At 39.8% G+C, this 19,141-nt stretch overlaps 1 protein-coding gene and 1 non-coding gene across 9 annotated transcripts in view; both read left to right on the top strand.

Moving 5' to 3' along the window:
• The window catches only part of HECTD4 (HECT domain E3 ubiquitin protein ligase 4), a 157,822-nt gene that overhangs the window by 71,847 nt on the left and 66,834 nt on the right, over nucleotides 1-19,141 (top strand). For 3 of the 8 annotated variants that reach the window (XM_039868170.1, XM_039868168.1, XM_039868167.1), the window contains exons 12-27: nucleotides 568-800; nucleotides 1,179-1,324; nucleotides 2,671-2,741; nucleotides 3,343-3,448; nucleotides 4,043-4,163; nucleotides 4,854-4,982; nucleotides 6,938-7,062; nucleotides 8,569-8,722; nucleotides 9,254-9,354; nucleotides 11,142-11,340; nucleotides 13,404-13,550; nucleotides 14,684-14,788; nucleotides 15,901-16,064; nucleotides 16,650-16,883; nucleotides 18,127-18,319; nucleotides 18,511-18,615. In XM_039868170.1, the coding sequence (XP_039724104.1) occupies nucleotides 568-800; nucleotides 1,179-1,324; nucleotides 2,671-2,741; nucleotides 3,343-3,448; nucleotides 4,043-4,163; nucleotides 4,854-4,982; nucleotides 6,938-7,062; nucleotides 8,569-8,722; nucleotides 9,254-9,354; nucleotides 11,142-11,340; nucleotides 13,404-13,550; nucleotides 14,684-14,788; nucleotides 15,901-16,064; nucleotides 16,650-16,883; nucleotides 18,127-18,319; nucleotides 18,511-18,615 (2,333 nt within the window). The remainder of the gene's footprint in view (nucleotides 1-567; nucleotides 801-1,178; nucleotides 1,325-2,670; nucleotides 2,742-3,342; nucleotides 3,449-4,042; nucleotides 4,164-4,853; nucleotides 4,983-6,937; nucleotides 7,063-8,568; nucleotides 8,723-9,253; nucleotides 9,355-11,141; nucleotides 11,341-13,403; nucleotides 13,551-14,683; nucleotides 14,789-15,900; nucleotides 16,065-16,649; nucleotides 16,884-18,126; nucleotides 18,320-18,510; nucleotides 18,616-19,141) is intronic. The other 5 variants (XM_039868173.1, XM_039868171.1, XM_039868174.1 and 2 more) reach the window with 3 other exon arrangements.
• Nucleotides 17,478-17,596, top strand: LOC120606873 (5S ribosomal RNA). The gene has a single exon (XR_005654009.1). It is a non-coding gene; the product is annotated as a 5S ribosomal RNA (ribosomal RNA).

The raw sequence follows: 19,141 nt of genomic DNA, 5'->3' as shown, positions 1-19,141 counted from the left end.
TGTAAGAGGATGCTTGTCAACCCTCACAAGGTTGAACTGATGGCTATTTAGGCTGGTGGTGACTAAATGAGGTGTCGTGGGAGGAGATATTTCTGGATCAGGGAAGGGGGTTGGAGGTGGAGAGATTTTACCAGAATGATTACCAGCGCGGGCTCTCAACTCAGATAGCCTGAATTCAAATCCAGTTCTACCACATAGTATCTGCGTGACCTGGGGCGAGTTACTTAACCTGTCTAACTCTTGATTTGCCCTTCTACAAAACAGGGCTAAGATAGTCTGTTGATAATGATGGCATAAGACGATGTACGTAAAGTGTGTAGCCTGTTTTCAAGCATAGAGGAAAGGCTCCATGGCGGTAGCTACTTACACTCTAAAAAAATGGAAATTCCCAGGTGTTTTCACTCCAGCACTCTGGCGGGGAGAAGGGTCTCCAGCAGTAGTGGAAGAGATTGGAGCCAAGATATTCTCTCCCAGTATGTGCGCATCTTTTGTTAAGTCAGAAGACTGTTCCTTGGGGACTGCCCATGGCGATGTCTTTCCTTACTGAATTTCCTTTTCATTTTCTAGAAGAGGCTATAACCACGAATGAGGTTATAAACCAATTATTGCACCACGTTGGTGCGATGTGCATACACCAACTCAATCTTCTTGCTACCAACCCAAACCTTCCAATCACAAGTGTCTTGGGCAAGCAGCATCCGATCGAAGCACACCATCTTAGCAGTATTTGTGACATTATGGAGAAGGCCATGGTTAACGGAGATACCTGTATTATACGCTGCATTCTCGTTGTTTTTCAGGTAAATGCACTGTTTGGGGATAAATAAGGTAATAGAGAAAAAAAAATGCAAACCTCGGCTTCAGCCAGCTAATTTCTACCAGAAGAAAAATTTAATAACATTCCTGTTTTTCGTCTTACAACATTCTAATCCCATAATTAGAATTATCATCATATTCATTGCTTGGCAGTTAATGGAGTATTGTTATATGTAGCTCATTGCAATTAATATATGTAAAATATTTACTATAATTATACCATTACACAATAGAAGAGACTGTGGTTAAAAATCCACCTGGGTATCTATTCATAAGAATATCTACCATGTACTTTCTTCACAGGGATAATTTTATCCCCAGGAGAATTAGCATTTTTAGACATATCCCTTATGTTTCTGTAGGTGGTGTTTAAATTTTTCTTCAGCCCACAAACTGAAAGGAATCGAGACATCATTCGACGGTCAGGATTGCTTCTTTGGCAGTTGTTGATGGCACCAAAAGATCAAATTTGCCCTGAAATTCAGAAGGAAGTCTGCCTTGCCATCAGGTAATCAGCAAATAATTTCCTCAGTGCTGGCTGCCAAGTGCTTCTGCACTGCCTTGTGGTCTCCCCCTCAGGCCGGTAGCACAAATGTCCCCCTATCTTGGTCAGGGCCTCACACGTAGAAGATGACTTAACTGGACAAAGTTTTGTGGCCTAACGCCCAGAGCACCCAAGGCATCCATGTACCTATGTTCCTCATCTCACCTTTTGGATCTCAAAAAAAACAAAAGGAAAAAAACCTTTAAATGGCTATTTTGATGGTCTGCAAGCAGATATGTATCTCATTTGGGGGAGGGTGTGGCAAGGGGATTCAGAAGCAGGCTTTGGCATCAAAGACCTGGGTTCTAGTCTTTGCTCTGCCACTTAATGGCCGCGACCTTGATCTGAGTCTTCCATCTCCTCAGCTATAAATGAGCTTAAAAATAGTACCCAGGTCATAGATTTGTGAGATTTTAATCGGGCCTGAAGCAAAGTAAGTACTTGACAACGTAGCTTTTAAAAATCTGCTTCAAACCTTGTTAGGTAAGACAGAAGAATTTATGGGCTATTTTTATTGTCATTTAATCTATCGGTATATATTTTTTTGAGGGCAGTGAACTTTTATCCAGGAATGTAGCCTTAATGTGACCAGATATAATTTAGTGACCAAGAGAGAACTGAGTGTTCTGTCTGGAAGCACCATGTGAGAGGGGTGAGCATTGAGGGAGGGCAATTTTTTTTTTCCTTAATAGATTATGCTTTGGGTCTCTTTTTGTTGAGAGCATTAAGGCAAAAATTAAAACTACTGCCATGGGGATACTTGTGGGTGACAAGTATGTTCACCATCTTGACTACGGTGATGTTTTCATGGGTGTGTACGTATGTCAAAACTTATCAGAAAAGCTTTATCAAATTGTACACTTTAAATATGTGCATTTTGTCGTACATTAAACCTCATAGAAAAGAAAGAATTCTGGCCCCGTTCGCAATACTGTTCTTTCTGCCCTTTTGGAAAAGCTGAGAATTCGAAAGTCCCTTTCTCAAATGATTTAATTAGGGCACGATCTGCATATCTACCTAGCTCTACTCCATTTTTTTAATAGCTCTGTTCTCTTTAACCAGTTCTGCCTCTGGCCTCAGTTATCATTTTGGTAATTCACAGATAGGAGAAGAAGAGAGGGACCATTCCTCAGGGAGGTGACGGCACTATCACGACAGCGAATTCAGCTTCCACTGCTTTTTTTAGTGATGAAACTTACTTCAGAGTTTTGTGTAACCAAAATGGCATCTTTAATAAAAATAAAAATGTAAATAGTCTGTATTTTCTAGAACATTTGTTTCAAAGTTTTTTGACTTTTCTGTCATTTCAGCTCTGGTTTGAATATCTTGTATCCAGGTGAAACTGAAATCAATAACTTACTTAAGCTCGTCTTAACAGAAGGTGAGAATTACCCTTTAGCTACCATCCTATTTTGTCCCTAAGGTAATGACTGGATATTAAGATAGATATTTTTCCTTCATATGTGTTAGTCAGCCTTAATTTTTAAAATGTATCTGCATATATGCCAACACTTCAACCAGATTAAAATCAGAAACCATGTTTTATATATCATCAAGCTTTATAAACCTCTATCCCCACCACCTAGCTAATGTCCTGACTGTAGATGTTTAATGAACATTAAAGATGACTTCTGGGGGATTTCTAGGCCATATTAAAATGCAACTTTTGAAGTTAGACTAAACAACAATAACAAAAATCACATGTCAAAGGCACTGTGCATTTATAAGCAACATTAATTTGAGGAGTTAGTAACCACACTTTATGATACATTGAGGGGGTAACTATATTGAATCAGGATCCACTGGTTTGAGAAAAAGTCAGGTTGGTCGTGATGTCGTTCTTTCTGCTGTTACTTGTACAAGTACAGATGCCTGGAGCCCTTAGATTGTCGACAGTCTGCTTGTCTAAAAACCGTTTTTAATAGCATCAGTTTTCTAAGTGTAATTACCAGGGTAATTTATGGCACTTTGTTCTGTGTTAGGAGAGAGAAACAGTGGCCTCTCCCAGCTGCGAGATGTGATCCTAACCAACTTAGCTGAACAGCTTCAAAACAACCGATTTGGCAGCGAAGACGATGATCATTACAGGTGACACCGGTTATCTTAGTCACTGCTAGCTTTTTCTTTGTGTTTTTCTCAGGAATCAATTTACATTTAAATGTGTTTGATCAACTTTAGTCTCCTATAATATCTAATATAAACAGTATGTTAAGTCTAAACCGTGGATCAATTGAAAGATAATAAATCCCACAGTTGCCCTAAGAAATGACAGTAGTACATTTCAGTTTTATCAGTAAAGTAACATGGGCTTGGAGAAAGGGTACTTAGCAGAAATAACAGATGGAGCATATTCAAGAAGTCTTGGCAGAGGGTGTCATCTAAATTGATGGTCAGCGAGAGAGGGAGGGGGTAAGGGTGTAGTTAGAGCTGGCGAGGGGAGGAAGGTATTGGTTTCTTTGCTGTTTATAAAATATTTGGACTGGGTGCTTACATACCATTTTGTTTAAGTTTGATTTAGATGATACACCTGGTCGTTAGCATCATTACTGAGTAAGATGATTGGCTTACAGAACCAATTAATTTTGTATCTTCTATTTGTCATTTTGTACCAATTATGTAGAATTTCTCCATTTATTACTAAACCATCAATATCTTATTGTTATATTTTTCCTGCAATTAAAGACTAAATGATGAACTTCTACACTACATTCTGAAGATTGTGGTACGAGAATCCTGTATCTTAATCACCAAGTGCCAAACTGTCTCTAAAGATGATTTTCAAAAACTCCTTTCAACTGTGCCTGTAAGTAAAAATGTGTTTAATGAAAGCAAAATTGTACCCCGTGTTCCTGTTTCATTTTACTGTGTCGAGGTGTGTGTACACATACTTACACACATACTTTACGAGGATAGACTAAATTGATGAAGGTCCATGGATAACAGTGCTTGTCCTGGAAATATTGAACTAGACAAATCCACTTGAAATACTTTCTCCAAAGATGACTCCTCCTGCTTAAATGTCTTGTTGCAATAAATTATTTGACTGAATTTGGATGTTTTAGTTTTGCTTAAAATAGTGGGGGTTACTTCCCCTATTAATTTTAAATTTCGCATTGTTTTCTAAACCACCAGTGTTTTACAGAGACTGATAAGAACCAAAAGATACTTTTAAGGGTTTCAGTAGAGCTTTCTCTAATGGAGATACGTATGAGGGGAAGGAGGGTGGGGAAGAAGAATTTTTAAGAGGCAAAAATTCAAGTAAGTATCTGAGTGATTAGTGAGAATTATGTAGCAGAAGGCAGAAAGTTATGATAAATGTGTCAAATTATGTATCAAAAGCCAAATGGAAATAAGTCACCTGAGAAACTAACTTGGTCTGTTTTCTGTACTTTCTCTTTTGCTTCCCTTGTCAATCTTTTAAAAACATGAGGATTACATGATTCCTTCTTTCAGTAGGATCTAGATCATTTAAATGCACTTATTTGTATTAAAGGCTGCATCCTCCTGCCTGCGCTATCTGATGGCAGTTCAGAACCACCTTCTCAGTAACACTATTTTGATTAAACCTGATGAGAATGATGACAGTGACAACTCCTTGCAGGGAGAGACATTGAAGGTACAGGTAAACACCAAGCTTTATTCTAACGATGCTCTCTACCCAGTGTGTAAAGCACAGCTTAATGGGCTAAATTTCTGTGTATTATGATGTCAGATTTCACCATGTGGCTTATATTTTTGTGAGAGATAATATTAGGCCACTCATTCCATAGATTTTTATGTCATTGCACAGTGGTTACCATATTTGTGACACTCTCATAATGTGTCATCCATGTGCTCCTGTCGATCTTTTGTGCCTTTGTTTATTTTCATCTTTTTTTTAAGAACTATAAAATACGGCACTTACAAGTGATCTCATACGCACCTGAAATTTTATTTATATATCCTTATATAAATAAACCCAGGAGCATAACATTTTAAACAATTTTGGCACTTTGGCTGGTTTATTATATTCTCTTGATTCAAATAACTTTTAAAAAGGCGATAATTTTCTCACAGCCTTTATACTGAATAATTTCTGAACCTGTAATTCATTTCATTTTCTGTAATTATTTTTAAGTTAGCTTCTGTGTAAACTCAGTTTGTTCCCACATGGCAATTTATAGCAATCCAAAGATTTTTTTATAGCAGTGGTTGTTATAATGTTGACAGATGCTCGAGGCTATTGTTTGCATTGTTCTTCAGAATTTCATCTGTGTGGGAGAATTAGAGAAATCAATAAAAGCTTAATTCTCCCCTAAAATGTTGACTAAACACACTGAAAAATTAACCAAGGAAGCTGTAGTTAAAAGATAAAAGCCATTACAGTTTGCCTTTTTCTTAACTCCTTTATGCATATAATCAATCATACACCTGCTAGTTCATATTTATGAGTTTATCTCATTATCTAATCAGTTTTTAAATAGGCAAAAATGCGTGAATTAAACATTTAAATTGCTGATGCTATTTATTACCTTCTCTTGCCTTAGTTTCCTAATCAGTAAAAAGGGACAGTAACATCTCCATTATAAGGTTGCTGTGAGGATGAGAGACGAGGCATGTAGAATACCTGGCACTGTGCTGCCACTGGATGTGCAGTCAGTGGATGATGGCTCATATGATCAGTATGACTCAAACCATGATTTATCCTGGCTGGTCAGTTCAGAATTCCTTTTCTCTTAATGATAAAAATATCTTAGTACTATTTCCTCTCCCCCAAAGAAGAACCCAGAAAATTCCAACAATGAAAACCAATGTTTTCTATTTGAAAGGCTACATTTTATAAATTCTTTACTAACCCATGGAAAGAAATACTCTTGGTAAAGGCAGACTAGGCTGGATTGTCTAGTATTTCTGGGAAAAATAAAAAACACAGATTTCACCCAAAGGGGTAATTTGGTTGTACTTTTTTTCATAGAAAATAATTGTAAACTAAACATTTCTGTGATCTTAACTAGTGTTTCTTAACACATTATTTAGTATTTGTATTCCCATGAGCTCTCTAATAGTTATTTTTAATGTTTAATAGCCTGTAACTGCCTGCTACTTTAACTGAATTTTTTAACTTGCCTGTTTTCAAGTGTAATGGTTTAAAACATTAAGTAAAAAGGTCACTTGTACTGTTTCAGAATGTTGTGTTTTTGTCTCATTTTATTCACCGCCTCTACATGCGCCTTTTACTGTTCTGTTTTTCTCTTTAGCTATCCTCATACCACCCAAGGCACTCTTCCACCTGGACAGTTTCTGGGCTGGCCACCGGGAGCTCTCTTGTGCTGGAGGGGATGGGAGAAATGCCTTTTCTCCTGGGGACCGGGTGTGCTCCCCGTGAAATACTGCGTATTTCTATCAGCACTCCCCACCTTAGCCTCCCAAATCAAATTGCTACTTGCCATCCTAGCGGAACTTACTGCTTTGGGCTTATTCTGGCCACCTCATTATTTAATTTGGAAATGCATCATAAAATACATCATTTCATGTTGTCATTGTGAGTGTATATTTATCACAAAGCTTAAAAATAACATTATGATATTTTCTACCTAGGAGCTAAAGGTCAGTATTTTGGCTCTCGCCACCCAGATCCTGACTGGATGTGATGAAGTGTTGGAAATGCTACAGCAGGTCACAACTGCCCTCATAAATAGTGACATAGCTGACCGTGAGCAGAGGTGAGGAAACGGATTGTGGACTGTGACCTGCTGCCCTTCAGAAAGAAGAATTTGCTTACGAAAGCAAAATCTTTTAGAGCGGGACATCCAGTGTTCACGTACTAAGAGGGATTTTCGTGAGAACAGGTTGAAACGGCAAGAGTTTCAAAGCCCAGTGCAATCAACTCTTTAGTGGTGCTTTTAGCTACAGTTGGGCTGACAGCCACGATCTAAGGGTAGCAAGGTTGTGAGGGACAGCACCATCTACCATCATTACTCCCAAAGTGGCCTTTTATCCGTTATCTAGCTCAGGACCGTGTGCTCTTAGTTCCCTCATGAGAAGTACATTAGGGAGATGGAAGTGACTTAGTGACACTTACGTGGTATCTCAAGATTTTACTGTAATTTTACTTCTCCAGATACAGGAGCGCCCTATGTAGAGAGTAAACGTCGCATTCCCAGTAATAAAGCTTTCTCAATTTTCCCCATCAAACTCCCTGCTATGATTTGCTGTTAGAATCGATTTACATACTGTACACGTTGATGATTTTAATGTTAGAGATGCTGATCTAGAGCAGTTCTGCAGTGTAACTTTTCCTCCACTGACCCTGTCTCCATAACCGTGTTTCTTTGGCCACTCCCAGAGAGTAGGTGGGCGGGATGGAGCTGAGAATATAATCCAGACAGGCGTCGCATTGGGGCTTGTGAAGACACGTAGGGTCCGCTGCTGGTGCGTGGCGCAGATCTGCCCTGGGGAGGTACAGTCTGAGAGCCTGGGAGATGGGACTTCTGTTTCTGGTTCCAACCCCAACATCCTCGGTAGTCTTAGAGAATTTACCCCACTCGCATCTTTCTTTGGGCGGGTCACATACTTCAGCTCTTCTACCAGAAGATTGGAGGCTATTAAGAATGTGATTTCAGGTACGCAAGTCACAATATATAGATACATCACATCATTATGTTGTTCACCTTAAATTTATACAATGTTATATGTCAATTAGAGCTCAACAAGACTCGAGGGGGAGGGAAGAAAGTGATTTTAAAGACAGATTTAAAATCTGTGCCTTTCTACCGCGTGTGAGCCGGTTTCTCTAGGCCAGAAGTGGGTGTCACTGCTGTGGGTAGGAAGGTCAGTGCTGTAGCCGTTCATTTTCTTGTCGTCGGAGACGCAGTGCAGTGCCACCACCTGCAGCCCAGAACCAAGGGAACTTTGTAGGTGGCAACTACCTAGAGTAGCCATTCGCGTTTCAGAACCCATTTATAAAACGCTTCAAAGGTGCTATGAAATGCACCGTGTAAACTTTTGGTTTTTAGCGGAATCATAGGTTGAAGTTGAAATCTATTACGAGATTTCTGTTCTCTCAGTGGTAGAAGGTGGGAAATTGGTAGACTGAATTGCTGTAACTATAACTGCTTAACTAGTCCAGGGAAATGCGCTTTAAAAGAATTTGTCAGCTACAGATGATAGTTGCTTCTTCACATGATTGGTAATTGTTAAAGCTGAGTCTTGTCTTAAACTTTTTGTAGGCTAAAAGGCTTGGAACAAGTCACTAAGGCTACTATGCTGGGTCACCTCCTTCCAGTGTTACTGACCTCCCTGATGCATCCAAATTTACAGACTCTGACCATGGCCGATGCCCTGATGCCTCAGCTAGTGCAGCTGGTCCTCTACACCAGTCAGGTATGACCCTTGGTGTGCCGAAGGAAACTGCTGCTCGGCCAGCCCGCTTCACACTGGGTCGTGGTCACACGGGGCCGTGTGCATTCCCCGAAGGCGGAATGAATATAACTGTGCCTTTCAGAAGCCAAGGGAAATGATGACGGAATGAAGAAAATTACTGTGTCATAAAAATAAACTGAAACATTAAGGGAAAACGTTTAATTTGACTAAATCACTGCAGTCTTTTAGCAAATGTTAACTGATAGTCAGCTGTAAAAATGCTCACCTACAATGCTACTGAGATCCTACCATGACGGCTAGTCTCCTGAGTCCTTGCTGCCTATCTGTAACCAATGTAAGTGGTATGTTCCATCCAGCGTTAAACAGAATGATGTTATGTGGTCTAAGTAGCAAAGCATTTCTTAGTGAGAGACCAGGACAGACCAGGATTGCAAAAAGATGATTTAAGTGAGAATTCTGAGTTTGGCTCTACTACCATCCAGATAACTGACAGTAAGCACTTTAAGACATGATGATGGTTTTGTGTTTCAGACGGCTTTGCTGCTTAAAACCCAGTGTCCAGTTTTTGCCGAGGTGGGCTGTTCCCCATGTGGAGCATCAGACCAGAAGGGCAGGCTGTTCCCCGATGAGAGGTGAGGGACGCTGCTTCCTTGCAGGAACCCCTGCCTGTTTTCTTCTGGTGAAAGCCTAGTACTCCTTTCACAAAATGATTTTTAGCAAGGATTACCTAACTGGAAATAGAGAATTCAGGGTCAGAATTTTATAGATAATTGTAGAATTGTTCTGTAGACCTATGGGAATGGGTTAGAATCAATTTCTTCACAGATCAAGAGACTAGTTCAAAATCGACAAATTGTCATATACTGATGATAGGGACATAAATCATTAACGGATTAGAATCAATTTCTCCACAGATCAAGAGATTAGTTCAAAATTGACAAATTGTCATATACCGATGATAGGGACATGAATCGTTAACGGATTAGAATCAATTTCTCCACAGATCAAGAGATTAATTCAAAATTGACAAATTGTCATATACTGATATAGGGACGTAAATCGTTATGACTTTGGCAAACAGTTTGATAGTTTCTAAAAAAAATTAAACATACACCTTCCATATGACCCAGCTATTTCACTTCTAGATATGTGCACAAGAGAAAAGAATGCATAGATTCTTACAAAGACTTGTATGAAGGTCATAACAGCTTTAGTTAGAATAGCCCAAAACAAGGAACAACCCAAATGTGGATCAAGCAGTGAAGAGATAAACACGTGGTGGTCTATCCATACAATGGAATCCTACTCAGCAGTAAGAAAGGATGAACTATAGATATATTCAACAACATGGATGAATCTTAGAATACTTGTGCTGAGTGAAAAAAACCAGATCCCCCCAAAAGGTACATACCGTATGATTCTATATGTATAAAACTTCAGAAAGCACAAACTATTCAGTGAGAGAAAGAAATGATCACCTGGATTACCAGGAAGGAGGAAGCTTCACGGTGTAAACATGTAGCCAGACTTGCCAAGTTGTATACTTTAAACACATGCAACTTATTACATGTTAATTACATGTCACTAAAGCAGTCTTTAACAACACTGACCAGAAAGGAAGGACTTCCGGGTTCCTTTAGAGCTTCATGCAGCAATGACAATCTGTAACCTTGTTGTCCAGTGCTGTTGGCCACAGCCACATGCTGTTATCAGACACTTGCAGTGTAGCTAATGTGACCAAGAAATTGAATTTTAAATTGTATTTGATTTAGATTCAGTTTAAGTGGCCACATTTGACTAAGCAGACACCATATTGGACAACACAGAGCTGAGAGAGAGAATCCCACAACAGCTCAGTGCACGTTATAGGAGATTGTTTTCCACACCCTTGGGCCTGTGAAGTCCTCGAGAGTTCATTTACAATAGATGAGAGGAACTTCGAAGACATTTTTCTTTAGTAAAAAATATTTGCGTAGACTCATGGAGTTTTTTACAGTTGACCTTTAGATATCAACAAAAGGAACCTTTACAGGATGCTAATCTTATGTGATTTAGAAAGTGGCCAATCTTAAAGGTCCTTAACAGTATCTTTTTTTTCTCCTTGAGTAACTTTAAATGAGAGTCGGCAAGGTCCTCTCCTGGATATGATTTGGGCTTCCCTCTTGAAAAGAGAGGCTGGCGGTGGTGGGGAATGCAAATATATTGTCTAACAACAAAAAAGAAAATCCTTAAATATAGGAATCTTTTTTAATGTTTCTGATCACCAGTGATACCCAGCATTTCAAAGCCACAATGTCATACTGCATGCTGTGGAAAATTAAAGCGTAATTTCTTAACCTTTTGTGTTTTACCGTGTGTATGTTTTCTTCTCCCTTTCCTTGCTGCTAGGCTCAATGACTTTCTCTTTGTCTGGTTTTAGGATGCTGGAAGAGAAAGAAGAACCAGGCTTTCTCACAGGTTTAAAGATTCCTGCTCCATGGGCTGCTGGCAAGACTGTGGAAACAGTCCACCCTGTCAGAGACAACTATAAATTTAAAGAAACCGTCCATATTCCAGGAGCTCGCTGCCTGTATCTTAGATTTGATAGCAGATGCTCTTCACAATATGACTATGACAAAGTAAGCAAGATCTGCCTTAGTATTGATTCCAACTCTGGCTTCTTAGATGCTTCTTATTTTTCTTTGCTGCTGGTCACCATTCTTGACTTATTTCTGCCTGCAGCTATCTCTTAGGAGACCTTTCCTAAGATAATGCCTTGAAGGGTAGTGACTGGGGGAGGCAAAAAGCCTCTGCAGTCTGAGAACAGTGTTTTAATGACATGTTGAAAGGGGACTTTTGTAAGCTTTCAAAGTTTAGATCCAAGTCAAAGGAAATCCCCCTTTCCGTTCTGCTTATCTCCTGCCTTCCCTCTGTGCCTGGAATTCTTGTAGATGTGTGTGTTCTTTCATCTGGAAAGGTCTTGCTGCCCAATTCTTGGGGCTTCTCGTGCATCTTTTGGGAGAAGGTGGTCTTTGATGTGTTAAGGTCTGTTTATGTTTATTTAAATTGTTGTTGTTGTCATTATCTCAGGGCCCACATAGATTTTTGAGGAAGTGTAGTTTCCAACCTGGTGGCTGAATTATAAATCAAAAGAAACATTTTAGGGCTTATTTTCTTTTTATAATTGTTGCATTATAAACCATCATGTTGAACTTACCAGGAAAGGCTAATGAAACCGTGATATGTAACATATAAAAGGAAAACTGAGTTGTTATCTAATAGTTTGTATGTACGCAGGACTATTTTTATGTAGATCGTTCGCTATCTATTGTATCTTTCCTCCGTGAATTTTGTAAGGGCAAATGGTCTTAAATCTCACCAGGAGAGGTTTTTAGGTTAAAAATTCCTGACTTCTTTACTGTATGTACTATGAGATGGTGAAACATCTTACTGGGAAAGTCATAGAATTCTCTTCCCCATTATTTTTTAGGATAGTGAAGATTCCCAGATGTCTGAAGGGGTTTAAGACTTGCCCTTAAAACTCACCTTAGCTGGAAGCAAGAGAATTTAGAAAATGGTCTTTGATGGGCTCGTCAAAAAATATATCTCCTGACATCAATCTACCCCACTTCATAGCTTCTGGCATTATGTACCCCCATTTCCAGCGTCAAGTGATATGACTGTTTAAAATGGAAATGGAAGAGGTTGCCATTTTAGTTGGTGTCATTTTGTTTTTCCTTTAAAGCCAGTAATTTGCAACTTCTGACATATACTACGTACGGTACACATTAGTGTTAAATGTGGAGGCACAGGGACGCTCACTACATGGATAAAAGTAACATTTACTTTTCCAGTGGTCCCTGGCAAAGTGGTGTCAGCAAAAGGTCCAAAAGGGTAAGAAATCACAAGATGATAAGTGTCTAGGGCTAAAAGTGCAGCTTGATCTCTCTTACGCAGTCAGAGACCATCGAAACGCACATTGGAAGACATCATTTGGTATTTACAGAAGCCAGAGCCTCATTCTTCCTGTGAAAGTAGCTGAATGCCAAATGACCTCTAAATATTTCTCCTGCATATTAGAAAGTTGGTTAATTGGGTATAAACGAATATAGCCTTTATCGAAGAAAAGTATCGATATATGAAAACTGACACAAGAAGCAGCAGCCCCCTTTGTGGCCCAAATTTGTGTCATTTTCTTTTTATACCATTAAGCAACATTCTAAGAATATGTGGCTTATTTTCAATTTGTTGCATTTTTTAAAATCCTCGTTTGTTGAGGTTTTTGTTTTTGTTTTGCTTTTATTTTGTTGTGTTAGGTATAACCATCTTTTCACCTGTATTTGTTCACTTTATTAATTTTGGGGAGGACTTGTGGGGGCAAACTATACCTGTTATTAATGAGTTATATGTCATTACTTAGGAATAAAATAGCTATTTAAAAATATATACAATAGCTGAGTATAACAAATATGAGGTCCCCAAGTTAATTAAAGTGTGATAATATTTGTTATTATTCTGTGGCTGCCCTGTAAATACCAATGGCTGATTGCATCCAAACTAGAGTATCAGTTGTACCTTAAAAAAAAAAGGAGATATTAGTTATATTATAATGACACCAGTGCCTGGTTATAAATGTATTTTTAAACAAACATTTTCTGCAGCTGTTTTATTTGTAGATGTTGTTTTTGTTTTTCTTTTACAGTCTAACAGTATATTTTCTGTTTTGAAGTTGGTGATATACGCGGGGCCTAACACAAACAGTAGGAAGGTTGCTGAGTATGGAGGCAACACACTGGGATATGGCAGCCGTAGTGTCTTAGGAACTGGTTGGCCGAAAGACTTGGTGAAGGTACGGTATCTGGTCACATTCGCTTCCTAGAAAAGAGGAGTGAACTTGCGATCCTCATGGGCCCAAGTATTAACTAGAATTCCAGAAAAAAATTCGTCATGGGGGCTTTCGTTGAGATGGGGCTACCTTGCCGGGCCTGTAAAGTCACTACGTCACTTAGCATGACCCTCCTGTCACATGTGGGGCATCAGACCATCAGACCCCTGCCCGCTCCAGAACTTGTATGTGGCCCACAGGTTACTTGGTGAACCGGGATTGCCATGGCATTCTCTTCCCTGTCTATGGGAAGGACTGGTAGTCCTTCCAGCTTGTTCTGCTCTAGATGCCCTTGTGATGTGTATCCTAGAACCACAGGGCCATTGAAGCCTAAAAATGTGGAATCAATGTTTTCAAATGAATTTGGGCCTTTGGAGCAAAAATACTGATCCATTCTCAGACTGATGAGATTTGAGCCACGCTTTGTAATCTGGGCCCTTGAACTACGACCTGTCTCCTTAGAACATGAACGTGAACTGAAATGCTCCCTAAAACCCAAAAAACCTGAGCGTGTTCCCGGAGCCTTCATCGCACGTACATTACGCACCCTCTCTAATTCAGACGTAGACAGCAGTTACCTCGTGGAGTTAGACCAGATGCATCCACAGCTGGATCAGCACAGTGCTTTTAACTGTTCTCTGCTCTCCTGCCTGTTGTTTCTTACTTGTGGTATTGGTTCCACAATACAGAGCAAGGTCTCCTGGCCCTCTCTGTGTTCTTCAGGATACTGGCTGTTTGCTTGCCTTATTGGCACAAGTGTGGTGGCAAATTGGAGAGAGGAGGAGAGAGGCAGAAAAAATAGAAATCTGAAGAATTTCTTGAAATTATGGTCACGTTTTGATTACTCTTTACTCCGGTCCTGCTATTGGGCAGTGTGGCCCACTTCACACATGCCTCATCCCTAAAGCTACCTGGTCAGAAGAGACACCTGCAAGGTTGGTGTCCAAGTGAGAGGGGATGGAATTTGAGTTTAAAAAGCAAGTGAGAAAAAGTGAAATATTGCTGTGGTCCTTTTGAAAGTGAATCTCAGAAATTCATTGCTCTTTTGAAAATTGTGTCTTGTTTTTAAAGTGCATTTTCCCCCCTTAAATTTTAAGGTGGAAGGAGATACAGTCACCTTCTCCTTTGAAATGAGAAGTGGCCGTGAACACAACACTCCTGATAAAGCTATGTGGGGCTTTGCTTGCACAGTTCGCGCTCAGGTACTTGAATCTAACCACCGCTGTGAGCATAATGTACTTTCTCCTCTGTACCTCGGTTACATGCATCATATTTGCCTTGGAAACGGGGCAGAATATGAGCTACTGTTTCATCCATCTCTTCCATTTGGCAGGAGTAGACTACTAATAGTAAGTAGTGGTTTTATGGAATTTAAAACTAGCTGCAACTTCACATCAGTTCAGTGGCACAGAGAATCTGTTGCTGGGGCCTCCGTTTTCATGGCTTGGAGAGGTGATCTGCCTCTGACATCGTTCTATGGGGTGTAGAAGGCTTGAACGCCCAATAGAAGTAAACACTTGGATTCCGGCTTTTAAGAGTATTGGGATCAGATTATTTTCATTCTCTTCCCAAAGGCTCTTCTCGCTGGTCTGGGTCTGTCTCTGATGAATTACTCGTGTTATATGCTGTATTAGGTTTAATCTGCTCTTTTGAGCATTGCCCAACAGTTAGTTTCTCCCCAAAAATCTATGTAAATAAATTTTCTCCACTTGAAAAAAAAGAGAGAGGGAGTAATAGGAGTTTATGAACCTTTCAAGTTACCTGACGGGTAAGACTTACATTAGACTGGGAGGTTGCATACATCTAACCAAACCAAGACTCTCCAGAGTGGGATTCTCTGTTAGAATGTGAGCTCCACGAGAGCAGGGGTCTTTGTGCTGTTCTCTGCTGTATCTCAGGCACCTGGAACAATGGCTGGTACACAGTAGGCACTCAATACCCACTGAACGAATTCAGTGTAATCATCGACGGCATCTTGATTCGAGCACAGGATGGAAGTGGCAAAGTGGAATAGTGATTTATACCCTCAGAGGCACAGCTGGGAGGAAATAACCAAAGAATCGTGCATGGGATTTATGCTGTTTCTAATACGGAGCCTTAGCGGCTCTTCTCTCTCCAGAACTGTGTTGAGATTTCACTCTGTGGTCATTTTGGTGCCACCATCTATCTGCTCGTGGTGTTGGGTGCTGACCCTGTGTCCCATAGCAGTGATACTCGATGCTGCTGTGTGAGCCCCTGTGGCTGGGGACAGTGCAGGTGGCAGGGCTCCGCCGTGTACACTGACCAGTGTGGTTTGCCCCTGTCTGCATTGTAGGAGTCTTCGGAGGATGTGTCGGGAGGCTTGCCCTTCCTGGTAGACCTGGCCTTGGGTCTGTCTGTGTTAGCTTGCTCCATGTTAAGAATCCTGTACAATGGGCCGGAAATTACCAAAGAAGAAGAAGCCTGTCAGGAGCTATTGCGGTCCAAACTTTTACAAAGGTAACAAAAGGCTCAAACTGGGCTGCTTTTGCTCACCAAGGGAAAAGGACTTTATGTGGAAAACTGCTTTTAGTACATTTCCCAGCTGATTGCACTTACTGCCTGACAGTCTCATGGGTGTCGTTGTGTTTAAGACATAAAATGAAAATGACACCAAAGAGCCTTTTGGCCCTTACTTTACTAAATTTGAAATTGCAGCCTTGAACTGCAGAAGCTTTTCTGTAACCCAAATATCGTATAATTAAATTAAAGGATCCCCCAAAGGATGGGAAGATGGGAGATAAAGCAAACATAGCAAAATGTTTATTCTAGAATCTAGGTGATGGGTTTATGGGTGTTAACGATGAAATTCTTTCAACTTGTCTATATATTTAAAAGGTTTCATGATAAAGCGTTGGAGAGGAGGTAGATCCCCAAAGATGTGATTTCGTATAATACGCTCAGTTTTCTTTAGCCTCTGGAGAAGGTTTGATGAATAAATACTTAATGCATAATGTGATCCTTCGTATGTTTGATTTATCTGCACACTTTAAGTAGCTTCCCAGATAGAAGAGGAAACGAGGAACCTCTTTTCTGTCTGTCCAGGTGCCAGTGGCAGGTGGAGGCCAATGGCGTGATCTCCCCGGCCCTGACTCCAAGCCCGTCTCCACTGCCTCTGACTATCGAGGAAGACAGAGAATTCACCTACCCCTCCGATGTCCTCGTGCCTCCAGTTGGAAACTACTTTGACCTGCCCCGGATCAGGCTGCCTCCGGGAATCATGATAAAGCTCAGAGAAATCTCCGGGCGTGCTAGACCCCAGTTTAGGCCGAGTATAAAGTACGTTGCTGTAGAGCACTTTTCCCAGTGAAAGAAGTGCTTAAACAATTCAGAGTGGCATATTTCTTCTCATAGTCTAGCAAGTGAACCTCGAATTTTATGTTTACTTAATGACTTAACCAAGTATCGAGGGGAGTACCCCCAGGGGGCTTTCCAGGTCAGTTGGTCTCAAAACGTGGGCCTCCGGTCAGCAGTGTCAGAATCACCTGGGGACTCTTTCGTTCTTGGGCCCATCTCACACCTCCTGAATCGGAACCTCTGAGTCTGGAGCCCAGGAATCTGTGTTTTGACAATTTTTCCTTTTGATTTTGATACATGCTACAGTTTGGCAAGCTCTAGGTTTTCCCAGGTGGTTTGATCTTCTAGCAGTCATTAGCTCTGGTTTCCGTAGAGTCTAGAGACATTTCTTTATTTTCGATGCCTAGAGAGATGGCAAGGCGTCTTCAATCTGGAACGTGAAGTATTACAGTTACAAGTCTTTGTGGTGGTCTTGCTTAAAGTCTATTTTGAGGCCTCTGCTCTGCCTTCTGAGGCAAGATTAGACATATCAGAGTGAAAATGTAAAGAATAGGTGAAATTTAAAATGGAAAAATAGTCTACGGCCATGCTACCCTGAACAAGCCCGATCCCGTGTGATCTCGGAAGCCAAGCAGGGTCGGGCCTGGTTAGTACTTGGATGGGAGACCACCTAGGAAGACCAGGTGCTGTAGGCTTAAAAAATAAGGGATTGTAAGCTGACAAGGTCCTTGCAATCTGTGAAGTCAACCAAGGGTTGCCTCACCTAAAAAAAAAAAAAATTTTAATTTAAAAAATTTTTAAAAAATGAAAAAATACAGAAGCGCCATTATTTTCAGTCCACCATCCATATGCACAATGTCCCACAAGCCACAAACCACATAAAATTAATTGGCACATAAATGGTGCCAAAGACTTTTTTTTTTTTAGCCTTAGAGCTATTCCAGCTTTAATATGACTATAGCTTAAACTATACAAATCATAGAAAATGAAGTGTCTTGAATTTTCAGGTTTATCAGCCAATGTTAGGTTTATCAGTTAAATGTATATAATTATTGCCAACTTGATAGGAAAGCCATCATGTAATGTTTGTGCCTCTTTATTGTAATAAAGAACACGTGAATATTTAATATATTTAAATCAAAACCTATGTTCTTCAACTATAAATTACAGTATTAGTAAGTTGAGGGCATGACTCATGCCTGACTTGTTTCCATTGTAATCACAGAGATGTAATTCAGCCAGATGTGATGGAAGAAATGGTGGTATCATGCGTTATTAAGCACTTGAACTTGGTTGATGCACTGCAGTCCCTAATAAATTTCCAGTATCAAGAAGAACATGCCGAGGAATATGATTTGTTGTGTAAAATTATGGGAGAGACCTTTAAGAAACTCAATGCCATGGAGAGACAGCTGCAGGTAAGTGAAAGCTAAAACGTGGAGATTTATAACTGTTGGAAATCATTTCTTTCCTAGAAATTTAATGAAGTTTAAAAGTGATCTGCATTTTTAAAAAATTATTAGAACTAAAATTTCTGAATTTACAGATTACACTTGTTTTTATTTTGCATCTATTTTCACATTGTTTTATGTTTCAACGTATCTATTAGAGTGTTGCAGAATTGGAACAAAAATGGCAAAGTGAGGTTGATGATGCCATGCAGGGGAAACTGGAGAACAACATGCCTTTCTTCTATGATTACCATTTTAATGAGGTGAGCAAGTTGTATGATTTGTCACTGGGACATCGCCGTTGATAGTGCAAAGGTATATACTGTGTGTGCGTGGACACTGGATGAAATGTCACTTCTTAAAATGTTACACACCCCAGAATATAGCCATTCTTTAAAAGGGTTAAGTAAAGTTGATCAACAAATTTCTCATTGTTATTTTTTGACTAATAGTTTTATAAATTTCTCATTAATACAATACAGATTTCTCAGTAAGCTGTCTTTTGACTGATAGTGTTATAAAGAAATACAAATTTCTCAGTAAGTTGTTTTCTGACTAATAGTGTTATAAAGAAGTTACCATGATCAATTTTTACTTTCAAGCCTTAACAAATAAAAGGTAGAGTTACAAGCACTGAAGAAATCCCCAGAAAATGGTTAATACCATTTTTAATCATCAAAATATCAAATAACTTACAAATGTGCTTCTGGCATAGAAATATGGCTCAAAGGAGGTGATTTTCCCCTGAAATTTTCTATTCCTTTTAACGTGTACAGCAACACTCAGATT

The sequence above is a fragment of the Pteropus medius genome, unplaced genomic scaffold (genome assembly GCF_902729225.1).
Source record: "Pteropus medius unplaced genomic scaffold, Ma_sr-lr_union100, whole genome shotgun sequence".
Classification (NCBI taxonomy): Eukaryota; Metazoa; Chordata; class Mammalia; order Chiroptera; family Pteropodidae; genus Pteropus; species Pteropus medius.
Note: the sequence above shows the minus strand (reverse complement) of the source record. Positions and strands in the feature narration are given on the sequence as shown.